This window comes from Gavialis gangeticus, unplaced genomic scaffold, assembly GCF_001723915.1.
Source record: "Gavialis gangeticus isolate Ggan-Ray unplaced genomic scaffold, GavGan_comp1, whole genome shotgun sequence".
Classification (NCBI taxonomy): domain Eukaryota; kingdom Metazoa; phylum Chordata; order Crocodylia; family Gavialidae; genus Gavialis; species Gavialis gangeticus.
The window spans coordinates 33,065,571-33,066,489 of NW_017729031.1; the positions used below are offsets into that span (position 1 = coordinate 33,065,571).

Consider the following 919-nt stretch of genomic DNA (forward strand, 5'->3'; position numbering starts at 1 on the left):
CTGGGATCTTCTGTGATCATCTGTCCCACGTCCAGCCCTCGCTGACAAAATGGAAATCTCTTTCCACCAGACGGTGCATCCATAAATTCCTTCTCTTTTCCAGACTCTTGCAAAGCCAGCTGTGCTGCCTCGGAGCACCTGACATGCACACTGCTCCCTCCCCATTCTGCTGCTAGATATATATTTAAAACCAAGTCACAGCGAATCTTCCTCTGATTAAAAAGGGTGGGCAGCTTTAAAATTAAACTGTGTTTATTTATAAGCGCCTTGAACACCAGAGAAGTTTTCTTGGGGAGTTTTACACAGGGGTTTGGACCCTTTTTTTTTAAGGAGAAAAGGAGGTATTTTGTCCAAAGGAGAAGGTGGCTCCATTTCAAATGTGAAAGGCTGCCACACACATGGAAACCTCATCGGTCATTTTTCAGTCTCCCTTTCAACATGTTCAGTTCATGGAGAGACCATCCCGCCCCGCTCCGACAGTTTATACCTTTGCTTTCTTGGGAACAAGGCTAATCATGTTACTTGGCGTCTCTTCCTTCTCTTCTTTTTCTTTCAGGTCTTCGGGATCCACGCTGACATAGAAATAGCCCATGATGGAGAAGACGACGCACACGGCAAAGAGGAGGCCAGAAAACAGGACAAACTCAGCCCACTGGAGAAGAAGTGCAAACACAGCTCTGAGCACCCCGTTCCCAAGCGAGGGAGGCACCTGCTTCATTTTAGAGGTCTCTTTGCATGCGAGGCCTTCATTGCCAGGAGAGCTCACAGGAGGAAAGCCTCTTTCTTGAGGTTTCTGGGACCTCTCTTATATGAAATTTGGTCATTATAAGCATATAGCTAAAGCTAATTGGTGTGAGCTGATGAGCTAAAGCATGGTTCATCCTCCGGACCCCTCCCAAACGGGCGAATCTGCCTTAAA

At 47.0% G+C, this 919-nt stretch overlaps 1 protein-coding gene across 1 annotated transcript in view; it reads right to left on the reverse strand.

The window, feature by feature from the left end:
- Positions 1–481: 481 nt before the first annotated feature.
- SLC15A2 (solute carrier family 15 member 2) overlaps positions 482–919 on the reverse strand; it is a 101,198-nt gene continuing 100,760 nt past the window's right edge. Inside the window, exon 24 of the mRNA XM_019522808.1 lies at positions 482–652. Within this exon, the coding sequence (XP_019378353.1) occupies positions 482–652 (171 nt within the window). The remainder of the gene's footprint in view (positions 653–919) is intronic.